This window comes from Phocoena phocoena, chromosome 15 (assembly GCF_963924675.1).
Source record: "Phocoena phocoena chromosome 15, mPhoPho1.1, whole genome shotgun sequence".
Taxonomy (NCBI): Eukaryota; Metazoa; Chordata; class Mammalia; order Artiodactyla; family Phocoenidae; genus Phocoena; species Phocoena phocoena.
Genome location: NC_089233.1, coordinates 22413616 through 22436326, shown reverse-complemented (window position 1 = coordinate 22436326; position 22711 = coordinate 22413616). Strand labels below are relative to the sequence as shown.

Sequence of the window (22711 nt, the reverse complement as noted above, 5' to 3'; positions counted from 1 at the left end):
GAAATTGCCTAGGATCATATTTCAAGGGCTTGCTAGCTGTGTGATCCTGCCTGGTTGCTTAACGTGTCTTTGCCTCGGTTTCCTCATCTGTAAAATGGGGATGATGAAACCTAGCTCCCAGTGAGGTTGTGAGAACTAAGCAAATGCCCACCGTGTTGTAAACACTCATTAAATGTTGCTCTTATGGCTTCCCTTGCAGCCCTATGTGAATTCCAGGCCAAGCAACTCTTCTAAGGCAGCACCAGCCAGGAAAAAGAGGTAATGAATAAAACAGGGCCAAAGACATTCAGGGGCTTTTATTATCCAGCCTCCACCCACCTACCACAATTATATATAATTTTATTTGGAGTAGATCCACTCAGAAAATGATGCCAGGACCTGGAAAATGGGCACGCTCTCTCCCGGTTTTGGAGAGGCTACAGTTCTTCCTTCACTCTTGGCTTCTTCTCCTGTCCTGGAGGTCCCTCTGGCTCAGCTACCTTTTCCTCCTCCTCAGCCATTTCTTTCTGCCCAGCTGGCCCTTCCAGCTTGGTCAAGTTCTCCAGCTCAGGCAACTTCTGTTCTGGTAGCTCTTTCTCCGTAAAAGGTACCTCCTTTTCCTCAACTAATACCTCCTTTTGTGTCACTTCACTTTGCTCAACAGACAGTAGCTATTCAAGAAAAGAAGAGTGGGAGGGACAGAGGGAAGAAGGTGGGAAAAGAAACAAGAGGCGAGCATTATACGATAATTATTGTAATTGCCAAGCTGCCTTTCTCTGCTCTGTGCCCACAGTGGCGGCTGTCCCAGGCCTGGCTACTGAGATCCATTCCCGGACATTTGCTAGGACTAAAGAGTAGGTACTCTCTTTCCAAGCTGAGAGGGTGTTAGCTGAGAACTGTGGAGCAGTCATTGCCCCTCTGTGCGGAAATGACTACTTGGGAATGAAGCCAACACAGAGGAAAACAGAGATGGGGAGACAGAAAACAACTTTGAGCTTCAGGATCCACCCACATCTGACGTTCTCCCAGTTACAGGGGATAAATTCCCATTGCTGCTTACGCCAAAGAGTACTGTAGTTTCTGACATCTGCAACTGAAAGGGTCCTAACTGATACAGATGACACCTTCCAGCAGATGGCCTCACTGAGGCATGAACAGAATTAGGAGAGAGTGGAGATTGTAGAATGATGCCGGAGGGCAAGAGCCCATCAAGGCATGAGGTTACCCAGTCAGGAACAGGGGACCCAGGGAAGCAGCCTTAGGAGCTGTGTGAGACTTCAGAGCGTTTGCCCTTCTCAGTGTTTCTCAACTCCACCTTTCTGGTAGTAGGTGTCCTTGAAATAAAGTCATCCAGACTGGATTCATCCTCCATTCTCTCCAAAGTGCACAAGATTATGGAAATCTTAGTACCCTCTTTCCTAGTCCATTGAGTTCCTGATGGTTCTGTGTGGGACACAATAATCTAGGGTACTGCTGTTTCACCTTACCTCATCTTCGTCCTCTGTCTGGATCTCGATTTGACTTTCCAGGAAGTCAGAAAAGCCCTTCAGGGTATGTTCGCCCTTATATAGTACAGCCTAGGAAGAAAATGGAGCAGGGTTGAAATGGTAGCCCCTTCTTGCAAAATACTCAGGGATTGCTGCACAGGGAAATCCAGACTCAAATTCCTAACAACCTAAGTGCAGTAAGCAAGTTCCTTAACTGCTCTGAGCCTCCATTACCGCGGTTCTAACATAAGCGTAACGAAACGTCCTCCATCATAGGGCTGCGATGTAGTGGTTCAGAGCAAGAATTTTAGAGCCACGTTATTGGGGCTCAACCCCTGGCTTCATCACTTAGCAGTGTAGTCTGGTGGCTTAACCTCTCTAGGACTCAGTTTCCTTAACTGTAATATGAAGATAATAACAGTCCCTACCTCATGGTGCTGTTATAAGGATTTAATGAGTTACTATACGAAAAGCCCTTAAAACAATGCCCGACTCATAGTCTGCACTATATATATTTGCTATTATTCTTATTATTATTACTAAAGAATGAGAATAGTTATTTTACGAAGTGTCTGGCCTACGTCCTTGCTTAGCCGTCACTAGCTTCCTTTCCTCTTGCAGTCTTTAAGAAGATTAGGAAACTGCTTACTGCCCTCTGGCTGTCCAAACTCCTTTTCAGATAACTGACGATCTGTGCCAGGTCCACCCTTTCAATCGAGGCACGTACATCTTTTGCACCAGGAGGATGACATCTCTCACCTTTCTGTGGCCGGCCTTCTGCCTATGCCCTTGTTCATGTTCTACTTCCTACCTATACTTCACACCCTTCTGATTTAAATCCCCACCGTTCTTCAAAGTCTCATGGCTGCATGAAGACTTGCAGCCACATCTGTCCTCCAGTATCTGCCCTCTCCAATTCCGGTTGCATTTGGAGATGAGGCCATATCCTGACTTCTCCTCCACACTCAGTCATACTCTTCTTAGGAGCGGGGACTTTGGCTTGTGATTCTTTGATAGACATTCTTCCCCACATGCCAAAGTGGCACGAAGAATGTGTTGCCTGAACACTGGTGATGTTCGATGACTCTAATACCAAAGTGTAAAATACTTAATTGTCTCTATTACGCATCCTTTCTTCTTCTGATAGCACTCCACCCCCAATACTCACACGGTGACTCCCCCGACCTTATTCCATATAGTCTGAATCAGGCTCAGCCCTAATACCAGAGGGAACCACTTGACCTAGGCCTGACCATCAAAACACCCACACCGCCTTGACCACAATGACTGGGTCAGGGGGGCACCCAATCAGACTGAGTCTTGGGACTTTTGTGAAAGCTAATGGAAAACACTCTCTAACTTGACTATGAGAAGATAGTATAAGGGCTGGAGCTGAGAATGAAGCTGATTTGGTAAAAGGCAGAGCTGGAGACAGGGAGAGACTGAGTCCGTGACAATAATGTAACATTTCCAGTTATGTGACTCCCAAGAGCCCCTCACTTGTTGAGAGTCAGTGGGGAAGAGCCTGAAGATGGGGTACTGGTCCAGGTGCGTCAGCTGAATGTCATTTGCTGTGATGTCGATCTTGGCGATGGTGACTGTGGAGTGGTTTTGATACTTTCTACCCAGCTCTTCCAACACTGGGAACAGCGCTCTGCACTCTTGGGACCAGGGTGCGTCTGGAAGAGAAGGGCCGTCACTCAAGCTCACACTAATAAAGACCCTGAAAGCCACACTCCCACGTAGACACGGTCTCTGTGTTCCACTAATGGTCTGTTGCCATGCAAACTGCAGCCCCCTTCTCTTCTAATAGTATGTTAGGTCACTTTACATTTCAACCATAGTACCCAATCATCATGAACTAAATTAGAAAAAACATAATAACCTAGCCCCCTTCCATTCGGACACTAAAACTTTTTACATGTTGGGACATTTTCTACTGTTCTCTGAAAATCTTCCTTTCCACTCCAGCTGAAGAGGAAAACCAAGAAAAATATTTATGATAGATGATTCCTCATGTTCTGCCAGAAAGCGTGTGTGTGTGTGTGTGTGTGTGTGTGTGTGTGTGTGTGTGTGAGATAGCATGAGAGTTTTCCAACAGAGGTTAAGCCTTCAGCTCAAGGTCATTTAGTTAATTAAGCAGAGGAAGTGGGGTTTGCAGACAGGTTGTTTTGAGCTGTGTCCATGGTATCACACTGCCTTTCAGTTCCGTGGAGGAGAACGCACCCAGGAAGTGAACATGAGGTTGTGACAAGTACAACTACCCCCGGGAAGGGGACACTGGACTTCCCCCTTGAGCTCTTGTGTGTGGCCCAGTCACGGGGACCTATGGAGAAAAATCTGGGACCAGCTCCAACGTGGAAGGGAAATAACCTTGCCTGTTTGTTCCATTAAAATCTCTGGCTCTGTGGGAGGAGTGGCGTCAAAGGCCCTGGTTATTACATTTGGATGCTCAGCCCTCCATTTACAAACCAAGTGCTTCTGTGACCATCTGCTCTCCCAGCTGAACCCCCGAATCTCCCTTGGAGCCCAATGGGCCCTAGGTTGGAACACGAGGGGGCCTAATGGCGGCGGTCCCAGGGAGCCAATCTGACAGCCCTGCTTCCAAGAAAATGAAGCTGCTTTTGCTTTTTACCAGAACTAAGTGGGTATTCTCATGACTCCCAGTGTCAGTGAGTACAGAAAGTCCTCCCTAGCCTCTCACTTAAAGGCAGCAGATCATGGTTATTCAGCCATGCAGACTTTAAACACCTGGCTCTGTGGATGAGCAGCCATTTTAATGAGATTTTGAAAGGCCTGCATGATGTAATCCAGCCCTTGTTTCACCCTCCAGGCAATGATGGCATCCGAACTGGATTTGAACTTTTTGCCTTGCAATTTACTTGCTATGTGACCTGGGGTAAGGTAATTAACTTCTCTGAGGCTTGGTTCCCTGATCTGTATCATGGGGAAATCCACTGGACCTTCCTAAGAGGCTTGTTTAGAGGAGGAAATGAGAGCAGGTGCATAAACTGCAAACTCATAAGTGCACAATAAGTGGTAACTCCTCCTGTTAAGTAAAAGAGATGTCTGAAGTCACTGCATTACCACCCTTCTCTGTGTCTCAGGGTGGAAGAGAAGGTCCCTGGCTTTGGCTCTCACATGCAAATCAGAAACAGTGAGGGAAGGGCAGTAGTTCCTGGCTGAGCACTGGAAATAATTATAACAACAGGAAAAATAATAGCAATAATACCTGTCCTTTATCAAATGCTTACAAGATGCCAGACACTGTTGCAAGTCTTTTACGTGCATGATGTGGGTCTTCAGTTTGGCTGCACCAACTCAGGTATGTTAAGTATGGGCCATCTGAGACGTTACTTAACTTACAGTGGTCACTGGTACAGCAGTTACTAGAGTAGGCGCTGGATGCAGACTGACTAGGTTCCAATCCCTTACTTAATTAAGTTCACATACTAGCTGCCTGACTCTAGTAATGTTTCTTTACTTCCCTGGGACTCTGTTTACTCATCTGTAAGGTGGGAGCAATAAAGTAGCCACTTTCAAAAGTAAGCTGTAAGGGTTAAATGAGATACACAGGCCTGGTTTATCTAGCATTCAATCAGCCATCAGCATTACTGTTGTTACAAATAGTAGCAGGCCTGATTATGAGAAGGTATTCCACACATTCCAAGAATTTGATTTGGGGGGAGAGTTGCTTTGTAGCTGATAGCATCTTTTTTTTTTTTTAACATCTTTATTGGAGTATAATTGCTTTACAATGGTGTGTTAGTTTCTGCTTTATAACACAGTTAATCAGCTATACATACACATATATCCCCATATCTCCTCCCTCTTGGGACTCCCTCCCACCCTCCCTATCCCAGCACTCTAGGGGGATCCAAAGCACCAAGCTGATCTCCCTGTGCTACGTGGCTGCTTCCCATGGAATTAAAAGAAAAAAAAAAAAAAAAAAAAAATGGTTCTGAAGAACCTAGGGGCAGGACAGGAGTAAAGACACTGATAGCATCTTGATCCAAACTCTTTGGATGTCTGAAGACCATTCTTGGCATGGTGCTTTGATAGATTTTGGAGATTCTGGTACCCAAGAATTCAGGAGCTACACTGAAAAGTAATGTTGAAGGCACTGCCTTCAATGGCCTCTGCAGAGATACTTACAGAACATCACAAATACATCCCTTTCCTTGTCAAAGACAATGACGTTGAAGTTCTTCCCAACAAGCTGCTTAACCGGCCCCCGGTCCCAATATTTTGGAATTTCTTCACTGGATTGATGTTTCTAGAAAGCAAATTTGAGAGATTTTAATGGTCTCCAGAAAGGGATTGGCATTTGGGGCTCCCCACCCTGACTGGAAACAATGGAAGCCTTTCTCCTGTTCTTACAACAGCCTTGGGAAAGAGTTGGAAATGCTGAGATAGATCATGAGCTAGATATGCAGCCTAGATTGTCCGGGGCACTGGAATCAGAGGGCTGATCAGGTGGCAGGGCTCCAAACCGGGGTGGATTCTAGCATTTCAAATACATGATTGTTCGAATTCTTAGATGAGAGTGCGTTTCACATCATTAGCATCTAAACTAGTTTGTGTCCCTTCTCCCAAAAATATAGCCACCCCCAGCTACCCCAAGAATCAAACTAAGATCATTTTATGTGACCTATAAAATATTTATCACACTTTGTTTCTTGACACCTTCTCCAAGCCCATCACCATTCTTCCCTTGCTTGCTTTCTTCAGCCATGCTGGTTTGTTCACCCAAAGGGCTAGCCTTCCACCCACTTCCTCATATCCACACTCCCTTCTCTATCAGATTTATCTCTAACTCAGATTTATCTTTCAGAATGATCTCAGAGGAGGACTTCCCTGACTCTACCCCAGACAAGGTCAGGCCCTGCTTTCATAAATTCTCATAATACTTGGTACTTTTCCTGCATCACTTATTTATCATTTATATTTATTTTTCTGGTTATTTGATTAATGTATCACTATCTCAATGAATGGAAAGTCACAAGGGACTTTTTCTTCCCCCATCATTAAGTACAATTGAGTACCGGCACATCATGAGACCTCAGTCAATGTTCTGTGAATGAATGAAAGAAGGAACCCAGCTCTTGCTTCTCTTTGAAGAAAGTGGTGAAAATCTCAGAACATATATATTTCTCTGCAATCATTATTTTCTGAATATCTCTTGAATTCACACCCTCATCTCTGTCTGCACTGCTGCTGCCACCCTTGGCCAGGTAGCTTGCATCTCTCGTCTAGGTCACTGTGATAGCCTCCTACTGTTCTCTCTGCATTTCCTCCCAACCCTCACACCTTTATTCTCCTACAAGCGGATTCTACCTTCACCAGACAAATCTGGCTTCCCACTGCTGTTAGGGTACCAAATCCTTAATATGCTTACAAGTCCTCACTGTCTGGCCTTTGCCCAGCTCACCAGCCTTGTCTCCCACTATAGCTTCCCTCATCCCCACCCCAATCTCTGGAAAGGACCTGAAAATTCTTTGTGAGGGAGCGTAAAAAGTGTGGGGACTGGACATGAGAGATGGGGAATGGAGAATTAGAAATGGACCAGATCAGGCACGTGACGTATTATACGTCATGCGAAGGGTGCTCATCTTCATTCCAAGAACACAAGAGGATGTGCTGGCCCTTGAGAGGAAGAAAGACACCTCCTGAGAGATACCCAGAGGGAGAGAAAGAGGACAGCAGAGCTCCAGGGAGGTTTGTAGATGTGGTGATAGAAAATGAGGGGCTCCTGTCTGAAGCCTTCTGTTTTCTTAATGATATAGGATTAGAGTACTCAGTTCAGACTGCAAGTAGGAATGGGGTTGGAGGAGAAACAGACTCCGAGATTCAGAGAATGAACACACTAAGAGAAATTTATACAGAAATGTCAGGGCATTTCTAAGAGCCCGCAGGATATTTGGTTTGTGATTCCAGGAAGCCAGCCTGCCTCGCGGTGAGGTCCTTTTTCTCCAGCATTGGTGTGGAAGCAGTAGGGAAGTTAAGTTTGGGTTCAACAGGAGTGATGATTTTGCCTGGTAAATACTACAGGGTGTAGAGGAGGTGGAAGGGATCGAAGAGTTAAGGGAATCATCATCAGAGCAGTGAACCGTGGAATCCAAGTTCATGGAGGAGGGCAATAAAGGGATGGTGAAACAGGATCAGGAGATTGGAGGCCATGAAAAGGGTTAGGGATTGTAGCAATGTGGCTACTAGAGAAAGGAACTAAGAGGATGGGAAGTGTGAAATCAGGCTTGCAGAGGGGCTGCCACCTGTAGAGTATGGCCATAGGAGCAGGTGGCTGAGAGGGCATGGACACACCATTACCGGAGAAGAGACCAGGGCTTTCGATATTGACATCTCTGTAAATGAGGGCAGAGTAGGGGTCGAGGGCAGGTCTGGGACGAGGAGCTTAAGTCCTCAGAGAGCGAAAGGGAAGTGATCAGAACAGCAACAGGAATCAGGGGCAGGTGGCCTAAAGTCCAAAGGCGTGGAATCCAAAGAATCTGGACTTTCTGAAGGCAGAGGAGGAGAAATGGTTTGGAAGTGGCATGGAGGACACCAGCCTTACCAACTGGCCTGTGATAATGTTGTCCGTTAGACAAAAACCAGCTTTCATCTGAGAAGGCTGAGGGGGAAGCAGTGTCTGTGGGGGGGATGGACAGAAGGTAGTGGGAGCCCTCCAAGGTAAGGTGACCATACATTCTGGTTTGCCTGGAGAGTCCCAATTTATTCCTGCCATTTCAGAACACTTTTTAATGTTGCTTCCATTGCTCTTCAAAGTGTCCCCATTTGGAAAATAAATAATATGGTCACCTAACTCAGAAGGACATAACTCAGCAGGATGGTTGCGGATATAGCAAGAGCTAAATAAACAGCAGGTGGTTATGTTATGGGGCTACATAGTGTTATGTAGCCATCCTTTTGCAGCCTCTCCTCCCTGGTCCCTAAAGCCTTTGAGGTCAAATCCTGATTGCTTCATATATGCCACCCCATCTTCTCCCCCAAGCAAGCATCTACCCTGGGGCCAAGTAAATCTTTCACATTAGAGTCTGAAAGAAGGATAAGAACCTACTTTCAGAGGATGCCAGCCCTGGGAGTGCCTGCATTTCATTTGGAGATTCCTACAAAGAAAATGCCTTTGCTTTAAGAATAAAGAATTAACGGTGGAATTATAAGGTCAGGACAGATCAAAAGTTAAATTGATTCGAGGTGGGGAGATGGGGGTATTTCCTCACAAGAACCATGAGGTTGACCTTTATTCTGCCTCCCCATTCAGATGACTAAAGCCATCAGAATTACAGAAAAAGAATTATTTTGAGGCTCTGGATAAACCTTGTCCAAGGATGAGCTTACCTTGGCCTTCCTATTCAGGAAGCTCTGGCCGAATTTCTTGAGGTTTTCATAGGTTATTTCCTCGAAAGGCATTTTGTACCTTGCATCAGAGCTTAAGTTTAGGATTTGGACACATGGGATATCAGCCTCTGCGATCCGGAAGTACTCCAAGACACGTCCATTTCTGGGCTCGTCTGCATCCACAAGGATGAAAAGGATCTGCCAAACCAAACGAAACCTGTGTCTCTCTGGATCGGAGGCATGAAAAAGGTAACGACCCCCATCCTTGTGCAGGACACCATTCACACAACCGCAGGAAGTCAGGAGGTCCTGAGCTTTCATCCCAGTTCCTTGGGCAAAACAGTAACTTCCCCTCTCTGTGCCTCAGTTGCATTTTCTGTAAAGTGGTGATTATAATAGTACCCACATTATAGGGTTGCTGTGAGAATGAAACAGGACGCTGTGTATAAAAGGCTTAGTTCAGCGACTGGGAGGTATAAAATGCTCAGAACATTTCACCTCATTATTATTCTTCTATCTAGGAAACCCACGACCTCATTCAATCATGCATTCAACACCTATTTGTGGAGTGGTTACTAGGCATTTTGCTAAGCACTGGGGATACAAGGCAGACAAAATCCATGCCCTCATGGAACTCACGTTCTAGTGGAGAAGACCGGCAACAAATGAGCAAAGAAATTAGTCAATCAGATAGCAATGAGTGAGTGCCAACCAGATGATGGAACAGGGCACCGTGAGAGAGTGGCTGTACAGATGGGGTGAGATAGAGGCTCAGTATTAGGTAGGAAGGCCAGGAGGAGTATCTGAGGAGGTGACATTTGAGCTGCGACCTGGGTGATGAGTAACAAGTCAGGGGAACGTTTATTTAGGCAGTGGAAACTGCCACTGGAAAGGCCTGGGTGTGGGGATGGGGGACACATAGAACGTTATAGAACAGAGAGGCAAGGCCAGTGTGGCTGCAGTGCCAGAGAGAGTCACGGAAGATAGTGAGAGATGAGCTCAGAGCTCCAGTAAGGAGCCAGGCGTTAATCTGAATGAGACAGGAGGTCACTGAGGATAAAAGCCAGAGTGTGACATGGTGATAATTTTTAAAAGACCACTCTGGTTGTAGAGAAGAAACAAGCATGGAAGAAGGAGACCAGTCAGAGTCTCCTGCAGACCCTGGATTTGGATACTCTCAGGTCATTCATCTATCAAAATATTAAGAGCCCTACTATGTGCCAGACACTCTTCCAGGTGCTAGGGAGATCGTGAAAAACAAAGCAGACGTATTAAAACCAACCATGTATACTTTCAATAAACATTTGTTAGAGGTGAACAAGATAAGACATGGGGGTATGACCTGTTGGAATAATACTCATCCAACTGTTTATCTTTGGCACGAAAGTGGAGCACGATCAATAAATGGCATTCTAGAAGTTCGCTAACTGGGGTAAAGGCAATCTACAACCTAAACCTATGATATATGCCAAAATAAGTTCCACCTAGATTAAAGAGTTAAATTAAAAAAAAAATCTAGAAGAATTATGGCTAAGCATTGACTATTATAATAGAAATAGCGTGGAAGCCATCAGATTGTATTCAATTTAATTACATCAAAATTCATAAAGTTTAAAATTGAATAAACCCGGAAACGTATTTACAAGAGGTGTTTCTGTAATGAGAATAACCTTCCTGGAGAAAAATGAGGTGGGATGTAGCAGACGTTAAATACGCTCATGCCTAGTGGCTTTATTCTGTATTTATTTGGGGTTTCAAAGTTTTTAACTGTTTTGCTTAAATTTCAGAATAATTTTCTTCAAGAGAAAGAGAACCTACCATTACCTTACTTCTTATAAAAATAAAGAGAAAAGTGAAGTAAATAGCCCCCAGAGTCCAGACGGTGCTAACTCTATAAATATAGGTATAATATTTAGGAAAAACTGATGTTTCTTTTTTTTTTTTTAAGATTTTTTTTTTTTTGATGTGGACCATTTTAAAAGTCTTTATTGAATTTGTTACAATATTGCTTCTGTTTTATGTTTTGGTTTTTCGGCCCAGAGGCATGTGGGATCTTAGCTCCCCGACCAGGGATCAAACCCGCACCCGCTGCACTGGAAGGCAAAGTGTTAACCACTGGACCACCAGGGAAGCCCCCTGAAGTGTTTCTAATGATAATAATAACAAAAAAAAATAAGCACTGTTTATTGTACATTTGCTCATTGCTTTACATATAGCACTTCTAATTCTTGCTATAACTCCCCATTTTACACGGGAGGTGACTGAGACTGAGAGGTCAAACTCATCTAAGACAAAATCACTTGTAAGAGGAAGAGAATTTGAACCCAGGTCTGTTGACGCTGAAGCCTGAACTTCAGCAACTGCTTGTCCGTGCTGCTTCACACCTTCAGGCTTTTCACACTCCTTGACCTCAGGCAGGAGTGGTCTTTCCTTCCCCTCACCTCCAAGCCAAATGCTAGCCACACTGCAGTCACCCACTCTTAGTGGAGCTTGGTCCATTGAAAAAGCAGCCAGACCAGTCATGTTCCCATAGTAGACTTCTCAAAAAGATGAGGGAAGAAGGAGCAAAGGTTTGGTGAGAAAGAAAGAGACACTGGGCAGGAAGAAGAATGCAAATCAGGAGATTGGTATGCAAATGAATACACCAATCCTCCCTGGATTAATTTATAATCGGTAAGGCAGATGGATCGCATTAGGGTCTACAGGTCTTGCATTCCTAAATAAAGAGCCCCAAGGAGCAGTGGCAACTTCCGCAAACCTTGTTTTGGAATTGCTTCGGTGCCAACTTATAATGCTGCATTATCACGCGAAATGACTTGGAGCTTTTGGAGACGAAGAGCAGCATGTGATTCAGGATGTGCAATTCATAAATCAGATCCTTATTCTGAAATTAAAAGGAAAACAGGTCATTCCCTGCATACAGCTGCCCCAGCTACCCTTCGCCCGGGACCCTTTGCTCACTGACCTCAGTGTTGTATTCAATAACAAAATCTGTGAGGTGCTCTTTTATGAGTTGATTGAGGATATGTTCGTTGGTATTGTCATCGATAAGCTCCTGGCGGTTCACGATTTTTCCCTTGGACAAACGAAGGAAACCATTAGAGGGCAGTAGCATCCATGATGTGGGCACATAATAAATGTAACAGCACAATTTTCCCCTTGGATAAAAGGAAAACACCATGGTAACAGGTGTAATACATAATCTAGATACTTAATAAATATGGATGGCTGGGCAGATTAGCCTGAGGGTGGAATACGGGTATGTGGAAGCCATGAAATTCTCCAGCCTACAGACACAGGGAGGATACTTGACGGACAGCGCCAGCGGCCTTGCTCTGAAATCCATCAACGTATTAGTGCTGTTGCTGAGCAGTTTCTCACACGCTGCTCCTAACCGGTGAATTTGTCAGGGATACTAAGGCAAGCCCATTTCTGGGAGATACAGGGCTTCTCTTATAGGGGACTTTGATGAACTTTCTTAGAAGTACGCTGCAGTCAAGGACTCTTCCATCCCACCTTCCTTCCTTCCAAAGGGTCAGATCTATGGGTACATCATGGTCTGATAAGTTTCCCCCAGCTCCCTCTCTATTTTCCTTCAAAGGCCTTTCCCCTAATCTTTTGCATGATTAATCCTGCCTGATGACTGCTTCTCAGAAGGACCTGGATTAGCACAGGAAATGACATAATTCTCTGTAGCCCAGGATCGAAGTCTGTGGGGGAAGGAGAAAGAAGCAGCTATCTCCTTATTTCTCTCTCCTCCATCTCCTTCTCTTCATCTATGCCAATCCCACCCTCTAGTCCAAACCTAATCCTTGGACTCCTGCAAAAGTCTCCTAATGGTCTTCCAATTTCTCTCGCTGCTTCCCTTCCATCTATCTCCCACACTTCAGCCAGCGTAATGTTGTTAAAATGCAACTCTTGCTTAAACACTTCATAGGCCCTGTTGTCCCCTGGATAAAGCCTATACTCTTTCCTGGCCATAACAATAGTTTAATAATCCTAATTAGACTTATGGAGAGCTCACGTTGTACCAGCCACAGTTCTAAATATGTTATATGTATTAACTCACTTAATCTTCATAACATCTCATTGTGCTATATACTATTATTTTGCCCATTTCACAGTTGAGGAAATTGAGGCACAGAGAAGTGAAGTGACTTGTCCAGGGTTGCTAAGGTAGTAAGAGGTAAAGCCAAGATTCCAAGCCAGGCAATCTGACTCTAGTGCCCATGTTCTTAGCCATTAACAGAGACCAAATCTCTCCTAAATGCATTTCCGAGTTTGCTATTTGGTTTTTGATTTTGTGATTGGGTTTATTCTACAGAATTTAAAAATTTTTGTATGATCCAAATTTATCAATATTTCTTTTCATACTTTCTGGGGTTTCTGTCATGCTTTATAAAGGGGCTTTCCCCCTCCCTCCAAGGTTAGAAAGCAGACTCTTCCATGGCATCTTCTGGTCTTTCCACAGTTTTATTGTTATGTTTTTAAATCAGGGATCAATCTGGAATTTAATTTGGTGGAAGGAGTGATATATAGATTTAGCTTTAGTTTTCTTTTTTCAAATGGCTACCCAATGCTAGTCGTTGAATAACATGACTAGCATATTAGCATATTAGCATATATTTCCCTACTGGTCTAAAATATCATCTTTATCATATACTGAATTTCCATATGCATTTGGATCTATTTCTGGACTCTATGTTCATTCAAAGCACAAATCAGCTTATTTTATTCTCCAACTTAGAATCTTTCAATGACTTCCATGGGCCTAAGTAAAACACAATGGCTCACAGTCTTTTCTATGAGAAGACTTCTCTCTGAGAGTCAACCAGCATCTGGATATCACTCCACCTACTTCCTGTGTGGCCTTAGGCAAGTAACCTAACCTCTCTGAGCCATGTCTATAAGCAATGTGGTTATTGTAAGGATTTAGCTTTGCGTGGGGAGGGAGTAATGCATGTTCCAGGAACCAGACCACAGTGTCTAGAGTAACACCGTTCAATAGAGTTTTCTGTGATGATGGAAATGCTCTGTAAATTAATGCTATTGAATACAGTAGCCACAATCCACCCGCTAATAGCTAGCTTGATTGAAGAACTAAAATTCTAATTTAATTTTAATGTAAACAGTCACATGTGAGTAGTGGCTGCCATATTGGACAGCTCAGATCTAGATCCCAGAGGGAAAGAGGAGGAAGGTTTGTAATAGAGGTTAGACTGTGGGAGGCTTCGTGGGCCTCATCAGGGACTTATCTTTATCCTAAAAATTATAGGAATCAGTTAAAGGGCTTTCAGTTGGAAGGAGGAAAGCGACCATCAGATTTTAATTTCGGAAAGATTTTTCTTTAGAGGACAAGATAAAATGTGGTGGACCAGTTGGATGTATGTTGTATTAGGCTATGGAATATGAATGGTCACTTGATCTAGGATGGTAGCAGTAGAAAGAAATGGATAGATTCACAGGATATTTTGGATTTAGAAATCAATGGGATTGGGCTGATGGATTGGTTTTGAGGGAGGTGTTAGAATGATGCCTAGGTGTTCTGGCTTTGCTTACAGAGGAGCTGGGAGAGATGGTGACACCATTCATTAAGAGAGAAAAAACACTAGAAGAGGATCTGGAGGGTAGATTATGACTTTAGGCATGGCCATGTTGAGACATCTAGTGATGGATATAAAGGTCTGGAGATTAGAGAAGTCTGGCTGGAGGTGGAGATTTGTACATCATGGGTGATGGGGAAAGGGAGATGGACCAGAGGAAAACTCGAGGCAGAAGACTGAGCCTTAATTAATGTCATTTACTGGTTAAGGAAAGGAGGAACTCCCAATGGAAAATGGCTAGAAAGGCCAGAGAGACAACGGGAGACTCTGATTTCCCAGAAACTGACTAGTCCAATGCCCCTTAGTTCACAAGTGCAGAACCAGAATTTATACCCAAAGCCCATACATACACACATAGTTCATTATTTTGAACTAGAGCCCCCTCACTAGCAATAAGACCAAAGTCCTACCTTTTTGAACACCAGAACACTGTCAAGGGTGACGTGGAAACGCCCAATGGCATTTCTAATCAAAATCACTCCAAACGTTAGTTCTGGGAAGTCTTTGATCACATCATAGAACAACTCTGCTACTTCTTCCTCTAAATCCTGTTTGGGGAGAGATGTCTGATGAGGCTTTGGTAGGAAGCAAAATGCCTGGATTTTTTAAGGACAGGGTGAAAATAGTGACTAATTCATCTCTTCACCTTTCCAAGTTCTGTGGTTTTGCTGGGCCACCTAAATCCACTTTCATGGATGGTTCATACCCAGAATACTTCTATGGCTATGACTAAGCCCAAAATAGGCAAATCCACAGAGATGAATGGAGAGAATTGATAAACTTGACCTTTCCCAAGCATTAGAGTGAAGGCTGTTCTAACACAGGTGTTAAGACTTTTTAACATTTATTCCTTAATTGCTTTCAGAAGAGGCCATTGATTTGACCACATGTGGTACCAAATATGAACTTGATATCATGATATGGTTGTAGTTTCAGCCTTCTTCTTTAGCTTGAAAGAAAATTGGGGCCAAAAACGATGTCAAAATGTAGGATGGGAGAGAAAAAGGTACAAACTCTCCCCTTGTATAAATATAATCCCAAAGTTCTGACTTCTACTCAGAGAAGGGGAGGAGTCATCAAAGTTATAGGAAATGAGTTAAGATGTATAAGAAACTCATTCTCCAAAAGCAAGAGCAATTTGCAAATCATTTATCATTCAGTGATATTCTAAATGAACCCCAAAAAAGATCAGTTATACTATCAAAACCACTTCAATATATGTCAATCTCCTCTCCTCCCTTCCCATTACTGTCCACCTTTGTAGTTAGCTTCTCTTACCATTTCAGCTTCCGTTTCTTCTTTATTTTTTATCCTGCAGTTCCCCCAAGAAAACCAGTTCATTGAAAAAGGAAGAATGGGCATGGAATTAACCTAAATGGGAGACCTCTCCTCACCCTACCCACCCTCTCAGACACAGGACTCCCCATCAGTTGAGAAGCCACCTCCCACCTCTTGAATGCAGTACCTGGAAGAAGCCGATGATGACCAAGGGCCTAGAATTCACAAACTCTGCTATCTCACTGGTGTCAGAGAACAAAAATGCTTTCTGGCTAATTTGTCTTCTCAACCAAACAACCAAGGCAGTAGATTCAACCACTCCTGGAGAGAGACATACAATTAAATGGATCCCACAGAAGTTTCCTCTTGAACTGGAGCAAGTCCTGTCTTCCCCAAGTTAAATGAGTAGAAACCTCTCGTCTTGGATTCCCACCCCTTGAAGTCCAAGGTCAGTTTCTCCTCTCCTCCCCACCTGAGCCCCAAAACGTGAACATTAACAAGCAGCTAAACTTGACTGAGCACTTACGAAGGACCGGGCACTGGGCTGAGCATTTTGCATGTCTTACATCCCCACAGTAACCCTATGGGATACATATTCTCCCAATCTTGCAGATGAGGAAATTGAGGTTCAACTTTGCCATTGGCCACTCTGCTAGTGAAACTGGGAATCAAACCCGGGAGGAAGCATGCCCAGCTGTGTTTTCTTATTCACCCTTCAAAGTGACAGGAAGATGGATTTATTTTTTTAAAAACATAAAGTTTTAAAATGTAAATAAAAAGGCCAGCTAGCTCTGCACCCTTGGGAGAATTCCATTATCTCCTTGTGTCTCCAGTTCCTTAGCTGAGACCTAGATGTCCACTGAGGTCATATACCCTGACTTTCATTTCTCAGCTATCATATGGGAAGTGCCAAGCACACAAAAGGCATCTAAAATCGGGACACATCTACCATATCTGGGGAGACATAATGGTGTGCCAGAATGTACTCAAGGCTACAAATGGACTTGTGTTTGCTAGGATCATCAGTTTCATATGGTGGCAGGTAATGTAAAATATTATTTTCTGTCAAGGCCTGCTATAGAAAGGATCATTTAAAATGAGTTAATGAGCTAAAGCAATGTTTGTTGTGAGTAGCTTTGGACAACATATTGGGTTGGCCAAAAAGGCCAATACAAAGGCCTTTATTCTTCACTCCTTCACTCGTTCATTCGTTTGATAAATATGCATTGGGTGCCTATTACGTTACTGAATGCTGTGCTTGGTCCTGGGGATAAAATGGTGAGCAGAAACAAGACTATGCAGCTCTCATTCTGTTGAGGAGGACAACTATCAAATAACTGCACAAACAAGGGTAAAATCACACCCAAAGTAAGTATTCAAAAGCAAAGTTCTATGAACCTATATAAAAGATACACGACCTAGACTGTGAAGTCAAGGAGAGCTTCCTGGAGGAAATCACTTATGAGCTGAAAACTGAAGGACACATAGGCGTTAACAGGAAGCAACTAGAAAAGGAAAGGCGGAGAAAACAGCCTGTGCAAAGGCCCTGTGGCAGGACAAATTGCTGCCTGGGGCTTGAGGAATGCACACTGAGTTGCTAAATCGACTGGAAAGGACACTATTTTCAGTGTGTTTGCTTACTTTTCCTAAGAACATTAGGCCTTTTAAAAATTTATGATGCAGTATGTTTACATGCATAAAGGTATACAAATTATAATGTATAGTTTGATGAATTTTCATAAGATGAACACACATGTATAAATATCACCCAGATAAAGAAAAAGAACGTTATCAGCCCCTCAGAAATCTCCACGGTGCCCCCTCCCAGCCACTACCCAACCCTCACCTAGATGTAACCATTATCCTAACTTCTAACCTGCTCTTGAACTTTATATTGAGTCATGCAGTATGTGTTTAGGATCGGGCTTCACTATACGTGTGAGATTCCTCCATGTTGCACCTGTAGATTCGTTCCCACTGCTGTGTAGCATTCCATTGTGTGAATATTCCACAACTTATTTACCCATTCCCTGTTAATGGGCATTTGGTTTGTTTATAGTTCGGGGCTATTAAGAATTAATTCTTGTGCATGTCTCCAGGGGCACATTGTATGCACTTCTGTTGGGTACATGCCCAGGAGAAGAATTTCTGGTCATGGGGACGCTGTGTCCAGCTTTAGTAGATACAGATTAGACCATTTAAAAAGCCACAGTGGATCGGGCCTCTAAAAGTTCATAAGAGGACCATGTGGTGGTCTCAAGGGACAGAGGGTGTGGGGGAGGCTTCATGCCACCCTCAGACCATGGCTCTCCACCCACTGCAGTCAATCCCTCCTCCTGGACACCAGCCCCAAGGCTGAGTTTCTATTTTCACAGTCGTCCAAGCCATCTTTTAGGAAGAAGGAGGCACATATCATGAAAGCAAACTCTTTCTCTTACAGGCTTTGCCTGAAAAAGTTATGTCTTAAGTGTCCTGAAAGGAATTGGTTTAGAAATTCTGAAAATACCAAAAAAACGTGAATAAAACCCTTCCAAATGGGTTTGAATTTCAGGTCCTCAGAACCACTGCTCTGATTTCCCTTTGTGCTACTCTCTCCCTCTGTCCACACTCCAACCATATCCTTATCATCCAGCACACTGGGCTTGGCATCCACCAGTCCCTCTGCCTGGGCTGTCCTTTCCTCTCAGCTCTCAAGGACATCTCACCCTGCTTATTTAATTCTCAATTTGGTCTTTTCTTACTCTCCCCTCAATCATTCTCTATTTTATGACCTGTTGTATTTTCTTCATTGAGTCTGTTTCTGAAGCTATGATTTTTTCCTAACTTTCTCAGTAACTCCTGAGCGGGAACAGAATATGCCACCTCAAATTCTACTACTTTGGCATATTATTTTGAATTAAAGTTACTTGAGAAATAGCCTGTGCAAGAAGGATGTCTGACCCTCCTTTATCCCTTCGAAAGCAGGAAATAAATCTCCCATGTAGAGGTACCCTCCCTATACCAGGATGGTAGACTACATCCTTATCACCAGACATAGGGATTTAAGGTCAAGAAGGTTATATTAAAAAACCTTGTTACTTCCTCACTAATTTGCTACCCCAAGCCCAAACACCTTTGCCTTGTCAATTCTTCACAACTTTATTGTTTCTTTGTCTAAAAGGTATAAAAGCTGCCTGTTCTGGTCACTTTTTTGAGCCTCATATCTTTGGGATTCCTGTACATATGAAATTAAATTTGTTTTTCTTCTTTTACTCTTTCTTATGTCAATTTAATTATTAGACCAGCCAAAGAACTTAGAAGGGAAGAAAGGAAACATTTTCCTCCCCTACATCCTGTAGTGCCTGGCTCACAGTACGTGCTCAGGAAATAATTATGGGATGAATGGATGAGGTGAATGAATCATTAGATAACTCGGTTTGAGGGAACTTGATCTTGGACCCTCTTCTCTGGGATGGATGAGCTCCGTTTGCCCTTCTGGGCCCCATAGGACCGAGATAGCTCTGAACTTGGCAAACAGCTTGTTTCTGAGTTCCTGCCAATTGGGCACTGTCCCCACTAGGCAGGTCCCTCTCCTGGTGCTCGGCTCTGAGCCTGAGGACACAGCGACAACCGAGGTATGTATGCCGTGTCGATGATTGACTGGGGCCAGAGCTCCATTGCATATTTCCAGGCACAAGCTGTGAATGCAGCATTAATTGAAGGCCTGGAGGCAGCCTGAGTCCCCCTCCCTCCAGGGAGATGGCCAAGGTCAAGTCTCCCACCATCAGTCCTTGGAGACCAGAGGAGAACCTGGACTTGAAACAACAACGACTAAACCCCACCTGCCTCTGAGGGAAGTTTTCGTAAAAGTCACAGTGCAAGAGGCCAGTAAAGTACCGCCGCTCCCTTAGCTCAGGGAAGCCCTGTCAAGTGGCAGAACTGGCATTAGTCATTCTTTTCAGGAAGTGAGAAATACAGGCTGCTTCAAGTTCTCACAGCTAGTGCTCATCCTAAACTCTGGGCTCTGGCTCCATCCCGGCATCCCACTGCCTCTTTCCATGGTTGGGGGTAATACTGAGGAAGAAGGAGATGGTCAAGCCCAGTACAAATATGGGCTGGCTTCTTAATTGTGGGGCCCTTGCAATTCCACCCCGTTCAAACTCAACATATGCATTAAAAACCTAAGTGTTCTAGGCACTAGACTAGGGTCAGGAAACTAATAGTTTGAGGATGATAATAACCACATCTGCCGCTTACTTAGAGGACAGCACGGTGTACAGCAGGGATCAGTCAACTGTAGCCCATGGACCAAATCTGATCTGCCAACTAATTTTATAAATAAAGTTTTATACGAACACAGCCTTGCCCATTTGTTTGTGTATGGCTCCTTTCTCACGGCATCAGCAGAGTTAAATAGTTTCAACAGAGATTGGTTTGTCAGGCCTAAAATATTTACTTTCTGGTCTTTTAGAGAAAATATTTGTGGATCCCACTGCTACTTAGCTGGGGAGCCTTGAGAGTTATTCCACTCTCTGCACCTCAGTTTCCCCATCTGTAAAAGCACCTCCTATACTGTGTTATGACATCTGAGAAGGGACTAGAACAGTGCCTGGAACACAGTAAATGCTTCAGACATGTGCAGACTCATTCTTTCTTCCTAGGAACCCTTGGAGGTAGATGCCTTTACCATCCCTACTTTACAGATGAGAAAATCAGAATTCAACAGGAGGAAGTGATTGTTCCTCAGGTATGTAGTGAGGATTTGAAGCTGAGGTGTCCACCAGCTCTGGCAGCCTTTTAGGAGACCCCAGGAAATGAGGTGAGATTGGCCTCTGCCCTGTGCTGTCAGTTGAGTAGACAGTGAGGAAGAGATACAATTCTGTGAGATGAGATCTTTGAGGGGGAAGCACAGGTGCTGTGGGACCACAGAAACGGTGCAGGCACCCCGACCCAGGCAGTCAGGGGAGACTTCCTGGAGGAGGTGATAGTGAAGCTTCCTGAACGGCAGAGGAGGTTCCAGGCCTGGCTCCCAGCACAAAGGGAGCTCAGACAGTCTGGAAGTCACTATGCTGTCACCTTGTTACCTCTAAGTGGAGTTGGACCTCACCTGTCCTTCAGGAGGCGAAGGCACCCCAGAGCCTGAGCCACTCCATGAGGAGATATGGACTTTGACAAAGTAACTTGGGGCTTCTGGTTTCTTCACAGCCCTCCCCCAAACCAACACATCACAAAGGGCTCCTCGCTTAAGGTCAGTGGCTGGCCATTGAGGGTTCTCATTCGGTGCATAGGAAGCAGCAGTTTTTGTCCCTTCTCTCACTCCTGCCCACTCTCCCCATCTCTTTCTCTTCTCCTTGCACACACCAGACTCATACAAACCAGCTGGGAGCCTCAAGGCTCCAAGTCTTTTATGCAACCTGCCCTGAGGCTGGCTCTTCAGCAAGTCTGGCCTGTGTGTCTCACACCCGCTTTGTGTCCATTCTGAGAACTGCAAGGCATCCTGCAGCTCCTACACACGGTGGCCCTCTCCCCCCTGTCCCTTTGGTTCTTGTAACAACTCTCAAACAGGCTTATTGCAAACCTGCTAAACGCCAGGCCCTGAAAAATACAAACTCAGTGTTCTGAGATTCAATCATTCAACACACACAATGGGAACATTCTACTAACATAGTAAGGGCTGTGCTGGGCACTTCTGTGTTCATCAGTCTTATTCCCTCCATCCATCTATCCATCCACTGTGCATACGTTTATGCAACCATATATTTAACACTCTTTAAACTTAGGACCTGCTATGTGTCACACTGAAGCACAAAATTCTTCAAATTTCCACAACATCAGGATATGACACACGGTAGGTTCTAAATAAAAGGGTGTAGAATAAGTAGACGAATGAGTTAACTAAATGGAGGATGATAGAAGTGGAAGGGTTTGGTAGTCACTCTGTCTCAAACCCGTCTTGTTCTAGCAACTCCTAGTCTCCGTTTCGAGAAACCAGTTCTTCCTCGGCCTGGGACCCTGTCAAAATCATTCTAAAGTGGAAGAGTGCGGTGGGAGTGGGGAGATAGGTGAGTGGGGAACTCAGTCTCTGGTCTCTATAGTTTATAAACCATGTGCATACCTATCCCACCTCATGGTGCCTCCAGAGCCCACCAGCTGAGATGCAAGCTGTGGTGGAGGCGGCTACATGTCCACCGAAATCTTTTATTTCCTTATAGACATAGAGCAGGGCCATATTTCCCAGCCTTTCTGTTGGGTGGAGCGATATTCGCCATCTCCAAGCCTGGGCCACGGACACCACTGGTGGCGCCCCTTTGCCTCTCGGCACCAATAGCTGGCCAGATACAGAGGGAAGGGCAGGAAGCTCGGGGGTCCTAGGGGAGGACAACGTCACAGGCTGGAAGGGACCTGGGTCCTTGAAAGACTGTGGGGAACAGAGTTCCCTCATCTCCACCCTCTGGCTGCTAACTGGGCTCCGTGCAAGCAAGAAATAAACTTGTAATTCTGCTAAGCCACTGAAATGCAGATGTTTGTGTTTCCATAGTTAGCGTTACCTTGATTGACACAGAAGTACCATTACCTTTGCAGCTGATGGGCTCCGATCTATTGCCCTCAAAAAACAGCTTCAACTCTGGGGCCTTCTTGACATCAAACTCCTTCTGAAGTTCCTTCTCAACCGTGATGTCCACTTTGCCAAAGCCAATCCCGTTCTTGCCTTTGCCCATGATCTCCACGGCTTTGCCCAGCTCCTCAGCTAAGTTCCTGGATTGCTCTGAGGATGGGTTGTCTGAAAGAGGCAGTATGAAGACAGAACTCACTAGAGCTTTTCCTGCATCCCTGTCTCCCAAGGAGGAGGTTTTGTCTGGCCTCCTTAGCTCCGGGGCTTTTCTGGTGCCCCACTGCTAGTGGGTAGATTCAGAAATGTGACAAGATGTGAGACACATGGTTCAGGAAATTGTTCAGTTTGGGAGACACACATCAGGTTTCTTTGGGTTCGGTAACACTGGAAACAATACAACCTTGGGCAACTTAATC

General features: G+C 44.5%; 1 protein-coding gene across 1 annotated transcript in view; it reads right to left on the bottom strand.

The window, feature by feature from the left end:
* Positions 1-416: 416 nt before the first annotated feature.
* Positions 417-22711, bottom strand: part of PDILT (protein disulfide isomerase like, testis expressed) — a 36687-nt gene continuing 14392 nt past the window's right edge. Inside the window, exons 2-11 of the mRNA XM_065893382.1 lie at positions 22257-22463; positions 15891-16024; positions 14836-14973; positions 11788-11898; positions 11581-11706; positions 8823-9020; positions 5622-5742; positions 2967-3145; positions 1467-1556; positions 417-650 (exon numbers count right to left, since the gene is read on the bottom strand). Of these exons, the coding sequence (XP_065749454.1) occupies positions 417-650; positions 1467-1556; positions 2967-3145; positions 5622-5742; positions 8823-9020; positions 11581-11706; positions 11788-11898; positions 14836-14973; positions 15891-16024; positions 22257-22463 (1538 nt within the window). The remainder of the gene's footprint in view (positions 651-1466; positions 1557-2966; positions 3146-5621; positions 5743-8822; positions 9021-11580; positions 11707-11787; positions 11899-14835; positions 14974-15890; positions 16025-22256; positions 22464-22711) is intronic.